Source organism: Nycticebus coucang, chromosome 2 (assembly GCF_027406575.1).
Source record: "Nycticebus coucang isolate mNycCou1 chromosome 2, mNycCou1.pri, whole genome shotgun sequence".
NCBI lineage: Eukaryota > Metazoa > Chordata > Mammalia > Primates > Lorisidae > Nycticebus > Nycticebus coucang.
In genome coordinates, this window is record NC_069781.1 from 10,833,491 (window position 1) to 10,849,023 (window position 15,533).

Below are 15,533 nucleotides of genomic sequence, written 5' to 3' on the forward strand. Positions count from 1 at the left end.
CTTTTCCTCCCAGGTTGTAAATATTTATATATTTCTCGCTCATGCACAATATTGTCAGAGACATTAACTAGTTTTAGCCTGTACCAGTAGGATTAATATTCATACGGAGTACAATGTGGAAAAACAGAACTAAAGAAATAAGTCTATCTGAAAACAAAGCACATATTTTGACAGTGGGATGTTTTTTACTCATTTTTTTTTTTCAGCTTTCCAAGGAATGCCTCTATGAGCATCAGCACCTATCCTACACAAAGAAGGATTTCTGGGTGCAGGAGAATCGTTAGGTTCTTCCCAGGGAACTAGCTTGTTTGGGTTTTAGCTGTAAGACTGTTCTCTTATTCAGAACTAAATCCAGAACCCCTGCTCACAGCTGCACTCTACTTTTCTATTCTATTTTTCATTCACTCTTATTTCTTCACTTGCATTTTCATTTTGCTCCATGTATTTTTGGAACTACCTTACATTCTTCTGTAATAGTAGAAATAGAAACAAGAGAATGGTCAGACATCTAAACATGTAAAAAAGAAACTCTAAGAAACAAGTAGGCTGCCACCATTCGGGACTGAAGTAAAAGACTTTTCAGAAAAGATGACACTCTTTTTATTTATTTATTTATTTATTTATTTTTTGAGACAGAGTCTCACTATGTCGCCCTCGGTAGAGTGCTGTAGCATCACAGCGCACAGCAACTTCAAACTCTTAGGCTTAAGTGATTCTCCTGCCTCAGCCTCCCAAGGCAGCTGGGGCTACAGGTGCCCGCCACAACGCCCAGCTGTTTTTTGGTTGTAGTTGTCATTGTTGTTTGGCAGGCCTGGGCCGGGCTCGAACCCAGCAGCCTGGGTGTATGTGGCCTGCACCCTAACTGCTGAGCTACATATGCTGAGTCAAGATCCGATGTTCTTTAAAAAGACAATTAAGAGCCACTAAGAGTTCTGGTCAGTAAATTCAGGGGTAAGGGTTGGGGAAGAATCTAGAGAAATAAACCTGGCTTTGAAGAGAGTTTTCCAAGGAGGTGAAATCTTAAAGGCATGCCCCAAAGACTGAAGGCACACTGCTGTGGGGTGGGTGGGTCTACACCAGTAAGAACAGCACCAGGAAAGGTCAGGGAAAGCTGTGACCAGGAAAGTAGGTTTTACTAAAGTAAGAACAGTCGAAAAGGGTGGTTCCAGAAACTATGCTTAAAAAAAAATAAAAACGTTTAGAGCAATAGAGGGAGCAGCACCTATAGCTTCTGATTGATAACACTGACCAGGTGCTGGCAAATGTTTTCAATGAAGGGTCAGCAAATACCAACAGTTTGGGGGCCACACAGAGCTGGCTGCAGACACTCAGTGCTGCCGCTGCAGTGCCAAAGCCGTATACAGACTGTCTATAAAGGAGCAGGCATGGCTGTGTTCTGGAAAAACTTTATTTATAGACACCAAAATTTCATATATGAATTTCATGTAATTTTCACAGATCCCTATATATTTTTTCTTTTATTTTTCCAGCTATTTTAAAATATTAAAATCATCCATAGCTTGCAGGTCATATAAAAAACAGGCCGTGGCTGGGATATGGCTGCTGGCAACAGTTTGCCGGCCCTAACACAGATGGGTAAGAGAGTAGACCAAGCCAGGGGACCATCATTTTACTTCCATGTCCTTCTTTAAGAAAAGCCATCTTCAAAACCCTACGGAACAGAGTAACATGGTGATGGGGGATTTGAAGAGCAAGGAAGGTAGGGAGGCAGCTCGAGCAGCCGGGTGCTTTCCCGTCTCTCCACGTCTGCAGGGCTGGGGGCATCAGGGTGAGGCTGGAATCACAGACTGTGATCTTTGAGCAACATGAGTGAGCAGGAAGTTCTGGGGGGAACCAAGTAATAGGAAAAAAAAAAATCTTATTCTCAAAAAGGGACAATATGGAAATTATTGATCTGTGGTCTGGAAGTAATTTCCAGTACATTTCAAGAGCATGTTACAAGTCAGGTGGCCCTAAGCACTCAGGAAAGACAGGTTGACCCCGCAGCACAGGAGGGTCTGCCAGGAACGTGCCACATTCATATCAAGTCTGTATGTTTTTTCTTATTACAAAAGCAACACATGCTGTTACGGAAAAACGAGGACCTACAAAGACACCAGAAAAAGAAAAAGAAGAGCAAAGTCTGGGGAAACCACTGTAAATACCTCGGCATGGACCTTCCCACACCTTTAGGTGGATCTTCTAAAATAAGACCACATTGCACATTCTGGTTTGTCACCTGTATTTCCCCCCCCCCACTTAACAATATTCATGTCATCTTTTTATTTAAATCATCACTTCCTGAATGGCCATTATATGGAAGTCTTATAATTTTAACCGTTTGCCTTTGTTTGGGGCATTTAAGATACATTCACCTCCCCTCCTGTTTTGAAGCTTCATTTTTAAAAAGCAGCAGTGCTCATCCTGGTAGGCAAATCTTTTTTGCACATCTGTATTTTCTAGCAGAAATTCCTAGAAGAGAAAGTGTGAGGATGAAAGGTTGGCTTTGTGGCCACTTTGATCAGTGGCAGAGAGAGTGACATGAGTTTCGGCACTGAGTCAGCAGAAGGTCCCCACCCCACGTCTGAGCGCAGGAGAGAAATACTGACGGGCTGTGTACAACAGCTGGCTAATTTCGGACGACAGAACACAGCCTCCCCAACTGCTGGATGGACATGAAAATGCAGGAAGACAGAGCCCAGTTGGACGAGGGAGGATTCCACAGAGATGGAACAGGCTGGTTGGAGGTGATGGTCCCAGACACTGGAGGTGGTTGAGAGGAAAATCGGATGACTCCTCTCCCAGGGGTCTAGGAGGGCACTCCTGTGCAAGGCAGACCCGAGGCCAAACACTCCCCTGCCCCTCTTCCATCCTTCCATCCACCCTGTACATGCTCCCTGTGTGCAGGCACACAGCCACGTAGCACCTCCCCTGGTGTCTCTCGCAACTCTGAGCAGTGTCCCTTTGTGGGCATGGTGGGGATAGATCAACATGTATGCTTCTGAGAAAATATTAAAAGCAAATATACTTTAACAACTACACCCACACATTAAATGTGACTTTTTCTAAATTTCTAATTATAGTTTTAAAATCTACTTATCTGAGAAAGAGACCAAATACTAGGGGAGTAGTAATCAAACATCTTCAGAGCAGACGCAAAGCACACCAGATATGTGCACCAAAGGCTTAGCTCCTGAAGCCCACAGGGAGCACTCGCCGGAGCCGGTTTGGAAGCAGAACAGTCTGATGATTCGTTCGTTATCAGCAGAACCCTCAGCTACCAAGGCAAGGGCTGGGGCCTGGGGCACACTTTGCTTTTACTGTTTTTGGAACAAACCACTGGAAACTCTAACTTTGCAATACCAAACTGAGATGGGTCACTCAGTGCCAAATACTGTTCATGTGGGGACGAGGGGCTGGTCTCTGCTCCCTTCTGGCCAGAAAGGCTCGCAGGCCGGCTGCCAGTGGGCAGGCAGGCAGGCTTCCAGCTGTGCCATAGTGGCCCGGTGCTGAGCCTGCAGGTCTTACGGAGCCAGTGGGCCCTGCAGGGTATTCCTGGCAGCACCACAACAAAGCAGCCCTGGACCCAGGCAGAACAATTTGGTGTCTTGCAGCCCCTGCGGAGGCCTGAGCTGCCTGCTGCTCGGTGCTGCAGCCTCAACTGCCTCTGTTTGGAAGATAAAATCCAATTCACTGGCACTTACAGAAATGTAACAGGAAGTTTCTGAATGGCCTCCCCTGTGTCTTGAGGCTGTTACCTTGGTATTGCTAAACTAACAGCTGAATTGAACCCAGACAACACCTCATCAAAGCTGCGGGGTGAGGAAGCAGTGGTCCAGAGGCAGACAGCAACATTCCTGCCAAACCAGAGGAGATTTCACTCTGTGGGTGCTTTTCTGCAGAAATGCTAACAGCTGGTAAAGCCATCCGAGAACACGGGTAAGGTGGGTGTAGCTGGAAAGATTTGCAAGCTGCAGAAAAACAGTTATCTGTTGGATGGGGAGCTCCTTGTGTGCACTCTGAACAGGGTGGCCCTGCTGGATTTCATAGGCCTGTTTTGCACCACGATGCCACGAGCATCTGGGGAGATAGTCAGCTCTTCTACAAAACAGGTCATCTTTCCACACCTTGTTATGCTCCTCTGCTGAAATAGCCACAGCACAAAAGAAGTTCTCCCAGGAGATGCCTCCCTTAGACAAACATGTTCCTCTCTCCTCCGGGAGTCTGGTTCCTGGAGTGGTGACAGGGGCCGGGGCTTACGTAGGCCCCTGTTTCTTTCCTTCCTGGCAGGAGTGTCACCCAGAAATGGAACAACGGGGCTTTTGCTTATACTTCCAAACCTATTAGGGAGTGATCATAACGAGAAAAACTAATACTGACAAGAATTATGCCATTGTTCCATTTCATCTATTTAGTAGCCTGTAGTTGCAATTTTTAGAAAAAAGACTACCTTTTAAATAACGGATTCATTATGGTACATGGATGAATGCCATGTTCCCGTGTTCGAAATGTCACTCACCATTAAGGGTGTGTGCTAGTAAGTGGCACTGATTTGCCACTTCCCACGTACATACAAACACCCCTGACCGGTGGGCCAGTATAATCACAGGCAAGTTTGTGGGTTTCCTCGGCTCTTAGCAAGTCACCTGCACTGCTAAGCACCTAATGAATCTCAATTCGGTAATAAGGCTTGTAAGTTTTCCTGTCCCTAGGTGAAGATGAAAAGGAAAACTAGGGCTGATGAAGTTCCTGCCAAGGTACCACCATCAATTCCAAGGCTGAGTTCAGAAACCACAGACTCACACTATGGAGGTGTGGAGGCAGAACGCCAGGGTACCCTCTGGCCACAAACCCAGCTGTGAGGAAGGAGAGGTGAGGACCGACTTGGATGCGGAGGGCGAACCCACCCGGCTCAGCTCAGCGCCGCTCCTGAGGCCCTGTGGGAAACCTGCCCGGGGCCTGGCAGGTGAACAGCGACAGTATAAGTATTCTCTGGAAACCTCCCTTCAAGCTTGTGAAACCCACACATTGGTTTTCATCATTAGTTTCAAAACATGTTGAGTATTTGGCCCTTTTCTAAGTGTCCCAGTGACACAAAGGAAAGGGAAGGCTGAGTCCCTGCAGAGAACAGGCCCCTTGCAGGGAAAAAAGAGGAAGGGTTAAGACAGACAGGCCCCACTAGAAGACATGGACCGTGTGGGGGAGCTAGCGCCTCGGCCGCCGGCGCGCAGCTGGCTGCAGCAGGGCCCCACGTACCTGATATGGCATACAAATTGGAGTGCTGGTACTCATAGTCCGTCCGGGTGCTGTTCCTGCCTCGGAAGGTGGCAGGCAGCGTTAGCGAGATGTGCCTAAGAAAGAGACAGAGGAGAGAAAGGAAGTTATAAGGAGCGTGGAGCATTCCCCAAGACTCAGAAAGTACCCAAGACCATCAACAGCTGACACCCAGGAAAAGTGGGTGCTCCTGGCAGCCTCCCCCTCCCCCAGGATGCCTTTCCCACCAGGCTGAACTCCTTCCAAGAAGTCAGAAGTTTCCAGGTATCACCAGCTACTGAAAGCACATCCAAAAGGAACGAAGAACTTCTCAAGCCTCACAGCACGTCTGAGTAGCTCCGTGCAGTGGGCACTCTGACCCAGATTTTTCTGTCTGCTGGGCAAAATACACCAACAGGACCGTAACACCCACCCACTGAACACCAGCCTTGGTTTGTTCCATTACCCATCCAACGGCTTCCACACCTGCCCTGCAGGGCAGCCGAGGATCACAGCTCATGACACACTTTGTAAATGAAGGTGTTGGGCACTATTATCACCATGTGAGACCAGGTGACTGATGACCTCTGAAAATCAGAATGGCACATCACTCTGAACTGTTACTTCTGTGTGTCCCCCTCTGGCAGCACCTTCCAAACAGACTCTGTGCTGTCTTTCATGGCTCAAGTGTTAGTCATTAAAGCTCACAAAGAACACACAATAGGTGTATTTAGTCTAAAGGAAATAATCCATTTGGCGTGGTCGCTGCTTTTAGCGAATGTTTAAAAGAAAAATTAAAATAACAGGAAAAATATTTAAAACCCAACAGTCTGGGGGGAAAACCAATAACAAAATCTTCCAGAGAGATGACTTGGTGTTGGCTTGAAATAGCTCAGAAGCCTAAGCTTTGGCCACACTTCATCACTTCCAAAGGGGAGAGACTGGTAGAAGGCATGTCCACACGTTAAAAAGCTGCCAGTTACATGGTGCCTCTTCCCACAGCACAAGCATGACCTTCTAGAACAGCAGTTCTCAAACTATGGGTCGCGACGCACAGGAACTGTATTACATGGCCGCGGCATTAGGATGGTTGAGAACCACTGTTCTAGAATGCTACACTCCTGGGAGGAAAGTCTCTCTAGGCTGGGGCTGCTCTCAGAGTCGGGATTGAGCCCCAAGCAGCAGGAGGCTTCCAGGGACAGGGGGACACCGAGGGCCATGAAGGCATCAGGTTCGCTAGCTGCAGAGTAAGCGCTCCTGGTGCCATGGGCCAGCCAGCCTGAACCGAGCAGGGTGGCTGTGCTGGGCAGCAGCAGCTGGGTGCTCAGGGCTGTGGGGGACCCAGCAAACATGGGAACAAGGACAGTGTGTCTACTGGGTGCCTTCTGGGACACTGGGTGTCCACTGGGCCTCTCAGGGTGCTCAGAGGGGTCAAAGGCACCACCAGGCAGTCAGGGAGAGCCGAACTTCAGTGCAGGGTAGACCGCACCTTGGAAGGGAAACTAGAAAAGTGGGTCAGAGCCAGATGGAAAGACCACCAGATGCCACAGCAAGAGGTCTCGGTTCTATCCCCCCATACAGGTCCCCAAACTCTGTTCTGCCTGTCCTGGCATCAATGAAGGCATTAGAGTCACCTGGGAACTTGCTAACAACACAGACTCACAGGCCCGACCCTGGGGAGTCCGGTTCAGTGGTCCTGGCAGAGTGCAAGCCCAGAAATCTATTTATAACAAGCTCCTGCTGTGAATCTGAAGATTGGCTGGGTCTGGGAGCCCTGTGTGGGTCAGAAGCAGCTGCAGAAGGGTTTCCAGCCGTTGATCAATGCCCCTGACCACAGCACTTAGTCAATGAAGCTGAGCAAACAGAAGAGTGAATTATTGACCGCGGTTGCGGCTGAGCAGAACTAAAATGATGACAGGTGATCCTGCTGAGAGTGCCGCCAGGTGCCAGGCCCTGGGGATAAAGCATTCTCCTAAGGCTCCTCACAAGGCCCCTCAAGGTGCAGAGCCAGCTACACAATGTTTGGGGACCCAGCGCACCGGGAAAACACGAGGTGTGTGACCATGAGGACCTCGTACACACAAAGCTGCACTCTACCAAGGAGGGATTTCCAGGTGAGGAAGGCGTCACAGCTGCCAGACACTAAGATTGTTAAGCCTTAAAAGCCCTAAAAAAGACATCAGCCAACCTAACTGAGGACACAAAGTGATCTGTGCTGCACAGGCGCTACTCCAGGGCCGCTGGCATTCAGGGAGGCTCCCAGAGAAGGGGGCATTAGCAGAGCTTTAGAAGACAGGTGGGCCTGGATAATGGCACTGGCCAGCCAGGAGCTGAAGAAAAGAAAGGGCAGGCCCAGCCACTGGGTGGTCAAACATGCACCAACACAGATCTGTAGGGGATGCAGCGGTGGCTGGACAGGAAGGGGGGATAAAAAATATATACAAAGTTACCTGAACACTTGTACAAGTGTGACCACTTCCTGCAGAAAGAGGGAAGACTCGAGTGCTATGAAGGGTAGTGCAAAGCCAGTTCCCTGGAGGTGGCACGCGTCAGAGAGGGGTAGGGCGAGTACTCTGTGGGGAGTCTGGCCAGTGAGAAGACCCAGGAGGAGGCTGTGGTGACCAGACCTACAAAGCCAGAAGGAGGTGTGGAACCAGGCCAAACAGGGCTGTGGGGGCCACTCCATGTGGGGCCCAGCATGGTTCTGACTTGATCCTGAATGATCCGAGGAAGAGACGTGCCAAGATCCCATGCTTTGAGAACTGAGATGCCACCATGGATGGGAATGGTGGCAGCAAACAATGATGGCGAGGATCACGAAACCGTGATCGCCCCCGCCTGCGCACCAACTCCTAATTCTTGCCCCAGTGACCTGCTGCAGACTCTCTCATCAGTGGCTCGCAACCTTCCTGACGCTGTGACCCTTTACGTTGTGGTGAGCCCCAACTTTAAAAGGATTTTCATTGCTACTTTGTAACTGTGATTTTGCTACGAATTTTGCTACCGTTATGAATCGTAACATACACATCTGACATGCAGGATGTATTTAGGTGACCCCTGTGAAGGGGGTCGCGACCCACAGGTTGAGAACCACTGCTCTAAATGAAGTTTTGTGGAAATTTGGGACCTAAACGAGAAGGTGAGCAAGAGAAATCAAAGTGCACGGCTCTTTAGCTGCCCCATCCAACAGGCACCTCCGAGTCCAAACTTCCTTGCTTCTTTGGGACATCAGATTTTTGCCTGGCTCTCCTCACCCCATCCCCTAAGGCCTGGTTCTCTTCTCTCCTCAGAGATGGTTCTCTCGGCTCCACCCTCCTCCTCTAGCCTTTCCAAAGTTTCTGTTTGTTGGGTCGGGGCTCTGGGCAGCCTGGTCCACACGCACACCCCTGGTTTCAGCGTCTTCACACACCAGCCTACCTCTCAGTACTGCTCACTCTCCCTTCCCCAGAAAAAGCGTCCTGTCAATCCCTGAACAGGCCTTATCTCCAGGCCTCAGCCTGCTTCTCTGTCCCTGCTGCTCCCTCCTCCTAGAATCTCTACTCTTCCTCCTCCACGTCTCCAAACTCCTATCCATCCTCCGAGCCCACACCCTGCTCAACCACATTCTCTTTGGTGAAACCTTCCTGGGCGGTCCCTGACTCGACTGAGAGCCTGTGTGTCCTCTCCCACTACTTGTTACCACGGTGTACTTTTAATCATCTGATATAAAACTATCCCTCTAATATGACTGTGACCTCATTTTCTAGGACCATTTCTGCCATAGAGTAGACAATTGCTGAACATTTGCTGACCAAATCAAGTGTTGAACTTAAGTCCATTAAAACCCTTGGGTCTTTTTTTGACACGAGTTGCTGTTAGCCTGTTATTTCATTTCTCTGTGTATTTTCCCAATGAGCTTCAAGGGGTCCCTGTATCAGGCCACGCACCCCATTTCTCTCCACTATGAAGAAAAGCAGACATAGTGTAAGAAGACCCCAGTGGCAGCAGTGTGACCAGGAATTTACAAACGGCTGTTGGGTGGGTGGGGTGGGGGTGTTCTGTTCACTAACAATAGACAATGTGTGGCTTATGCAGTAAATGGGAATTTAAAAGAAAATTCAACTCACAAGCTGACTGTATTTTTTAAGAGTAATTGCTCAATAGGAATCTGCTGAACTGACATTAAGTTACTGAAGCCTCCAGCTGCAGCAACTGGTATAAGACAACATTCAGGAAGCCCAGGTGGGAGGCCTTTCTGGCCACAGGCAGCTTTGGGGCTTCTTGGTTCTGTCACTCCTGGGCCCAGGAAGCAGGGCCCATGAGAAGAGGGACAGTGAGGCCTCCAGTTAATGAAAACGAACAGTTTAGGCCAAAGGGACAGATCACTTATGCTTAAATAGGACAAAGAAGTCACCTGCTGAAGGGGCCCAGGGGTGCTTTGGTGCCAGATTGGCCTGAGAGTGGCAGCCGGGGAAGAGGAAGACTGTGCTTGGCTGCGTCTCAGGGCAAGATGAGCTGCTCACTCCCCAGTGAGGTGCAGACCCACCTGCCAGGCACAGGGATAGGTTCCCTCACAGGCATCCCCCAGCCTGACTCGCTCGGTAAGCTTTATAGACAGGAATAATTATTCTCATTTAACAGAAGAGGAAAACTGAGGCTCTGAGAGGCAACACTCATTGGGGGAAGTAGGAATTAACGAAAAGGTTCGTGCATGTGTTCTCTGGAGGTTGTTACCCTGATGTATCATCTCAGCTATCAGGTGCACAGACTGACATTACTCCATCAGGGCCACAGTGTCCCTCCTGAAGACCCTCTAATAACTACTGATGCCAAAGACTCAACATCTCTGCTGCTTACAGCTCACTGACCTTGGCAGGTTACAGCTGGATAGTGGCCCTACCCTTGCACCCTGGGAGCCAGAGCAGGAGTAGTGGTTAAGAGCAGTGTCCCCCACCCTCACCCCAAATCCACTGGATGCAGGTTTGAATCCCAAGGCCAGCACCAAGGAGCTGGGTGGCCTTCAGCAGGGATGTGTTGCCTTCGGGTGCACACCTGGCCACCAGGCAGGCAAAGGAGTTAGCACAGAACCAGCTGTGTGGTGAAGTTTAGCTTCAAGTCCTATTCTGATTCTTCCCCTTTCTTGCCACCCTGGCATTATTGTAGAGTCTTGCTCACATGGGCAGCGCAAGATCATTATAAAAATGACCAGCACCTTCCTTAGAATGAAACCCAAACCATTCCCTGGGTGAGACGTCCTCCCAGTTCTGGCCCATCTCCCTCCTCTCTGACTAGGACTTATCAATGTCGCCTGCACTCACATCACCAACCTCAGCAGCTGCTTTCATCCTTCTAGCCCAGTGGTTCTCAACCTGTGGGTCATGACCCACAGGAACTGTATTAAAGGGTTGTGGCATTAGAAAAGTTGAGAACCACCATTCTAGCCACTTCTCTTGTTCCTGCCTCAGGGCCTTTGCACTTGCTGTTCCTGCTGCCTGCTGTTCCCCCGGAAGCTGGCTCCTCCCCTCAGTCAGGCCGTCTCTCAGAGATGCCTGCTCTGACCATCTTTTGGAGGAGGGGTCCATCTCCTCTCTGAAGAGCCCTTCCCACCCCGCAGGACTTCTGGTTTGTTTCATGGCACCAGAACATGCTCTCCAATACACTTCCTCTTCCCACTACCCCCCTGCGCCAAGAACACACTGGTCACTTTAAAAAAATATGGGGGGAAATCCTCTGAGATTACCTAATTCTGCTGAATGAATGAATCTGATTCTGACTCATAATGAGAGAAAGTTTTGGGAAAACTTCCAAGACGGCTTCCCACTTGTCTCCTTCTCATCCCCAGGACTGGGTTGGTTAATTGTTTGGAAAATGCAACTATTTCTGATGCATGATCTTTTCATGTAAACAGTAAATTCATCATGGCATTGCTTATAAAGCCAAAAACTGGAATCAAATTCAATACCAAACAATAGGGGTATGGTTAAAAAATTATGGTACTACTTTTTTAATGAACTATTTTGCAGTTGTTAAAATACTTTAGACTATTTAACAACCTGAGCTCATCCCTATGACCACAGCATCCTTACTGTTACAACCTGGAATTGTGATCAGTTAGCTCAACACTCTTTGGCTTCCTTCCCATAGCTGAACTGTCTGCTGAGATTAAAGGAATGCCCCAGTAATGCCATTACTCTGTGAGCAGGAAAGACGGAAGAACCCGGGAGCTTCACTAGGCTGTGGGCACTGGATACTCAGCTCTTCTGCAGCACCCAAGCCAGGGAAGTTCTAAGAATAAGTAGGTTTTCAACAATGTCAAACTAAACCAAGAAACCCAAGAAAATGATGGTCGCTGAGGCCCCCCGTGGACAGCAGTTTCAGTGGAGTCATTTCAATGGGCCCCAAAGGTGACCACTGCGCGAGCAATCAGGGGGCTACAGGCATGTGCCAACCATGCCCAGCTAGTTTTTTTTTTTTTTAAGACAGTCTCACTCTGTCTTTTAGAGTTCCTAGGTAGAGTTCCATGGCATCATCGTAGCTCACAGCAACCTCAAACTCCTGAGTTCAAGCAATTCTCTTGCCTCAGCTTCCCAAGTAGCTTGGACTACAGGCATGTACCGCCACGCCTGCCTAGTTTTTCTATTTTTGATAGAGATGGGATCTCGCTTTTGCCCAGGCTGTCCTCAAACTCCTGAGCTAACACAGTCTACCTGCCTCAGCCTCCCAGAGTGCTAGGATTACAGGCATGAGTCACTGTGCCTGGCCTTCGATTTCAGGTGCTGCTAAACCGTGAAGTAGGCATGAAGACTTGGGAAACTTATCTCTACTTACTTCTGGGACTATCCCTAGTAGGTTTTGGACCGCTGGAGCAAGGGACTAACCATCGGAGGAGGCCAATAACTTCTGTCACTTACTCGAAATGATGGATTATTCCAAATTCTGTTAGTCCTCACTGGAGGACTGCGATTTAGAACAGCCCCTAAGTCCTCACGGAGATTTACTGAATGAGCTTTCCTCTTCCTCCCCCTGCCCACAGAACTGCCCAGAGAAGATGGGCACACCCGCTGATCTGGGGCACACTGCTGCTTCTAGTGGCAACCGTGTCTCCGTGCAGAGGGGGCCGGCCATTCTGTAACAGGTCAGCATCACACATGCGGTGGACAATGGCTCCGGCTGAAGAGACATTGAGGGGAATTTCATTTTTCCCCCCAGTCAGTCTTAGACACCTTATTCAATTAACATGGCCACTAAGCTGCAGACAGCTCCATATAAAAGCCCTTCAGTTATAGAATACATTTTATTATGTGACAATAGTTGCCAGCACGATTTATTTCCTTTGATGGGATTCTGCTTTTTCCTTGTTAATTTAAATCTGTATTTTCTAGTGCTGATTCCAGGTCTGTGTGAATTTTTAAAATGTTACCATTAATCTTGTGGACCCAGTGGCCACATATAATGAAGATGGCTCTGTCCAGGCAGCAGTGGTGTCTGCTGTCCTCTCCAACTGTCAAAAGGCAGCGTCAAGGGAACCATGGCTAATATGGCAAAGGCAGACTCAGAGACAGGTGTCTTGTGCGTGCGCACACACACACACTTAAACCAAAGCAAACTCTGTCACATGAAATCACAGTTCCTATTCTATTTTTCTGGAGTCAAAAATGATATTAAAACCACCTTTTTGTCCAGCAGTTTTCAATGGTGCTCCAGGAGCCTCTTGGGGGTTCCCAAGGCTTTCAGGAAATCCACAGGGTCACAATTATTTTCATAATAATAATGATACCCCACTTGTCTTTCTCTTAAATAAGTCACAAAAAAGCACAAACTATAACCAGAAAAAAAAAAAATCAATAAATGGGACTTCATCAACATTTAAAACTCTTGCTCTTCAAAAGATGCTGTTAGAAAAATGAAAAGGTAAGCCACAGACCAGGAAAAAATATTTATAAAACATAAACCAAGGCCAGGCACAGTGACTCATGCCTGTAATCCTAGCACTCTGGGAGGCTGAGGCAGGTAGACTGTGTTAGCTCAGGAGTTTGAGGACAGCCTGGGCAAAAGCGAGATCCCATCTCTATCAAAAATAGAAAAACTAGGCAGGCGTGGCGGTACATGCCTGTAGTCCAAGCTACTTGGGAAGCTGAGGCAAGAGAATTGCTTGAACTCAGGAGTTTGAGGTTGCTGTGAGCTACGATGATGCCATGGAACTCTACCTAGGAACTCTAAAAGACAGAGTGAGACTGTCTTAAAAAAAAAAACTAGCTGGGCATGGTTGGCACATGCCTGTAGCCCCAGCTACTTTGGAGGCTCAGGCAAGAGGATCACTTGAGCCCAGGAGTTTGAGGCGATTGTGAGCTACAATGATGCCATGGCACTCTACCTAGGAACTCTAAAAGACAGAGTGAGACTGTCTTAAAAAAAAAAAAAAAAACTAGCTGGGCATGGTTGGCACATGCCTGTAGCTCCAGCTACTTGGGAGGCTCAGGCAAGAGGATCACTTGAGCCCAGGAATTTGAGGCGATTGTGAGCTACAATGATGCCATGGCACTCTACCTAGGGTGACAGAATGAGACTCTGTCTCAAAACAAAACAAAACGAAAAACACCCCCACAAACCTAAAGTTACATCTAGGATATATACAGAACTCTTATAACAGAGGACAACCTAACTGCAAAATGACCAAAAAAAAGAAAAAAAAATCGAAGAATAAAGCAAATCCACATGGTAAATCAGGACATAAAAAGGTATCCAACAGTTCAACATCATTAGTCACTAGGGACATGCAAATTAAAATCACAATGAGATGCTACTGCACATCTTATAGAATGGTAAACAGGAAACTGACAGTATCAGCTGGTGGCAAAGATGGGGAGCAACTAGAACTTTCAAGCACTGTTGGTGGGAAGGTAAGGTGTATCCACTTCAGAAAACAGCATGCAGTTTTTATTTATTTTTTTGTAGAGACAGAGTCTCACTTTGTCACCCTTGGTAGAGGCTGTGGCATCACACAGCTCACAGCAACCTCCAACTCCTGGGCTTAGGCGATTCTCCTGCCTCAGCCTCCCGAGTAGCTGGGACTACATGCGCCCGCCACAACGCCCGGCTATTTTTTTGTTGCAGTTTGGCCAGGGCCGGGTTTGAACCCGCCACCCTCAACATATGAGGCCAGCGCCCTGCCCACTGAGCCACAGGCGCTGCCCAGCATGCAGTTTTTAAAAATAAAACGCATGCTATCATACAACCCAGACATTACATTTCTAGGTTTTTACACAAGGGAAGTGGATGCGTATGTCTGTACAAATATTTGTATACAAATGTACTCAGCAGCTTTATTTGTAATAGTCGGACACTAAAGAAAAAGCCAAATGTCCAATAACAGGTGATTAGATAAAGTGAGGTATATCCTGCGATGGCTGAACTATTCAGAAATCCAAGATGGATGAATCTGAAGGTGATTCTGAGTAAAAAAAGCAAGGTGGAAACAACCTTCACAAATAATTTCCATATGTGAAGTTTACTGAATATCGATTATACTTCAGTAAATCTGAAAATATTTTCCTGATTGAATACTTAACAACAGAAGCCAATGGGGCTCACAGAGTCCAGAAAAGGCAATGAAAGAGGTAAAAGAGATATATCCTGGCAAATATGAGCAATGACTTGAGACTTTTCCTCTGTCATACTAAATAAGAGAAGATGCTGCAGCCACAGAGTTTCAAAGGTGTGATGCAGAGTACTTTACTCCTTAAAGTCGTCTTTCATGTGTGAAGACACCACCGCAGACTCATTCATACCCCCTTCTCTCGAAGAGACAGGGAAACATGGTCCAGATGATTCAAAATTAAAACTTCAGAGTGGGGAATTAAATGTGACCAAAGGACCAGCATTTCTTCTTCTCTTTGAGAAACGTGAGGAAATACCCTGAAATGTGTGCTCTGAAATGGTTTACCTAAGAAGAACGGCAGCTGACGTGCTCACAGGGCTCACCCAGTCCACGACACACCTCAGAGAAGTTCAACAGCTGCGCAGCGGGCACGGTCTAGATTTGAACAGTTTGTAGGAGCTTGGATTTCAATGCTGATGGGGCAAATTACAAAATTCATGCCAACTATCAGGCTCTACTCAAAAATTGGAAATAATGTTATAAAACGTCTGCTCCAGAATATTATGCAGACATAAATGATGTTTACACCTTTCAGGGGTGGGAGGAGAAGAGTAAAAAACTTGGAATCTCAGCTGTGGGAACACAAGACCAGAACCGGGTCCCTGAGGCCGTGTTTGTAACAGCAAGGACTGGGACCGGCCTA

General features: G+C 47.8%; 1 protein-coding gene and 1 pseudogene across 2 annotated transcripts in view; both read right to left on the reverse strand.

The window, feature by feature from the left end:
* The window catches only part of MVB12B (multivesicular body subunit 12B), a 177,517-nt gene that overhangs the window by 69,552 nt on the left and 92,432 nt on the right, over positions 1-15,533 (reverse strand). For both annotated transcript variants that reach the window (XM_053562258.1, XM_053562264.1), the window contains exon 7: positions 5,257-5,351. In XM_053562258.1, coding sequence (XP_053418233.1) covers positions 5,257-5,351 — 95 coding nt within the window. The remainder of the gene's footprint in view (positions 1-5,256; positions 5,352-15,533) is intronic.
* Positions 149-245, reverse strand: LOC128580270 (uncharacterized; annotated as a pseudogene).